The following is a 1461-nucleotide window of genomic DNA, read 5'->3' as shown; positions in this document are numbered from 1 at the left end:
GTGGCAAGTCCATCTCTGGCTGGAGAGAGGGGAGCTGGAGGCCCACGGCTTCCCCGTCTGAAATGAACTGCACCGCTTCCACGGGGCCTGAAACCAGAACATGGCACGGCTCAGCAAAGCCCGGGATCTGGCCTGGCCCCTGCCGGGGGGCTGCCAGCCCCGACGTTAAACCCACCGGCCCAGGGCCCACGGGCAGAGCGGGGAGCACCCTGCCAGGGGCCAGACCCCGGTCCCCTGTGCCACCACTGATCAAAGCCACTTTTGTGCCTTTCTGCAAAGTCTTGAGCGGGGTCGATCCCTGCCCAGTCACAGGGAGAGCAGGGGTGGGCTGGGGGGGTCAGGAGCCGCAGGGGCCGTGCGTGAGCATTTCTGGTAGGAGGTCTGCAAGCGTTTATTAAGAGAGGTCCCAGATTTCATGTTGGTGGAGCTCAGACACTGTCCAGCTCCATCCTTCCTGCACCTCAGTCGGTCCTAGGACCGCGCGAGCTGGAGCCCAGCACCACCCTCCCCCCCGCCCCCCCGCCGAGGAAGAGGAAGGCGGCAGGAGGAGAGCAGGTACCTTCTGCCTGCCTGTAGCAGGGGCTCAGGTTCTTCACACCCAGGCAGCAGGGACCAGACATCTGCTCCTCGCACAGGAATCTGCCAGGCGCCGCCGCCGTCGGGAACATTGCTCGCTGGCCCGAGAAGTTCTGAGTCCTCAGGAAGACTTGGAGGGCAGAGGAGAAGCAGTCTGAGCGAAGGCTTGGCTTCCTTCCCCAGCACGTCCCCAGCCACCGGCAAGGAGGGGGGCCAGCAGCTCCCGGGCACGCTGCTGGATGCCAGTGTGCCCCAACCCCAGCCACCAAACCTACTGCCCCCCTCCCTCACCCGTGCTACGGTCCTGCCCTGCAAAGCGCCGCTTGGCCTCCGCCTGCCCCAGAGGAACCCCAGGAAGATGGGGCGGCTGGTTCAGACTGTGAAATGGCATTCCCCTCCTCCTCCTCCCATGGCACCAGGGAGGAGCAAGGCTCCTCCGTGCCTTTGGGCAGGCAAGGCACAAGAGAGGCCCTGCAGACATAAACAGCAGGATGAGGGCTTTATCCTGTACAAGCAAAGGGGCGCGTGGGTCTCCGTACGCGGCAAGATCAGCAACACTGGGGGCAATGCTCTGCCCCACGAGGAGGGAGCCACGGGCCCCCGCAAACAGCAAAGGGAGACAGAAGAGAAGCGCTGCAGGCATCGACTCACCTCGCTGGCACTGGCTCTTCCAAAACCGCTTGCAGTAGATGATGGAGAGTGCCAGAAGCACCAGTACGATGATGACCAGGGCGCTGCTGGTCAGGGCCAGAAGGGCCGTGTCCTGCGGCGGTACGGTTGGGACCGCGACCTTCACCAGGTTTGTTCTGGACTGACCTGCAAACACACCAGCCACAAAACGCTGGAGCCGAACCCCGAGGCTTGGGCCACCCCCCCCTCCTGTCC

At 64.3% G+C, this 1461-nt stretch overlaps 1 protein-coding gene across 1 annotated transcript in view; it reads right to left on the bottom strand.

The window, feature by feature from the left end:
- Window positions 1-1461, bottom strand: part of EDA2R (ectodysplasin A2 receptor) — a gene marked incomplete at its 5' end in the record, with an annotated part of 4496 nt that overhangs the window by 2176 nt on the left and 859 nt on the right. The window contains 3 exons of the mRNA XM_009634522.1: window positions 6-87; window positions 560-706; window positions 1228-1392. Of these exons, the coding sequence (XP_009632817.1) occupies window positions 6-87; window positions 560-706; window positions 1228-1392 (394 nt within the window). The remainder of the gene's footprint in view (window positions 1-5; window positions 88-559; window positions 707-1227; window positions 1393-1461) is intronic.

This window comes from Egretta garzetta, unplaced genomic scaffold, assembly GCF_000687185.1.
Source record: "Egretta garzetta isolate BGI_Z169 unplaced genomic scaffold, ASM68718v1 scaffold512, whole genome shotgun sequence".
Lineage (NCBI taxonomy): Eukaryota > Metazoa > Chordata > Aves > Pelecaniformes > Ardeidae > Egretta > Egretta garzetta.
This window is presented reverse-complemented; position numbering and strand designations above follow the sequence as displayed.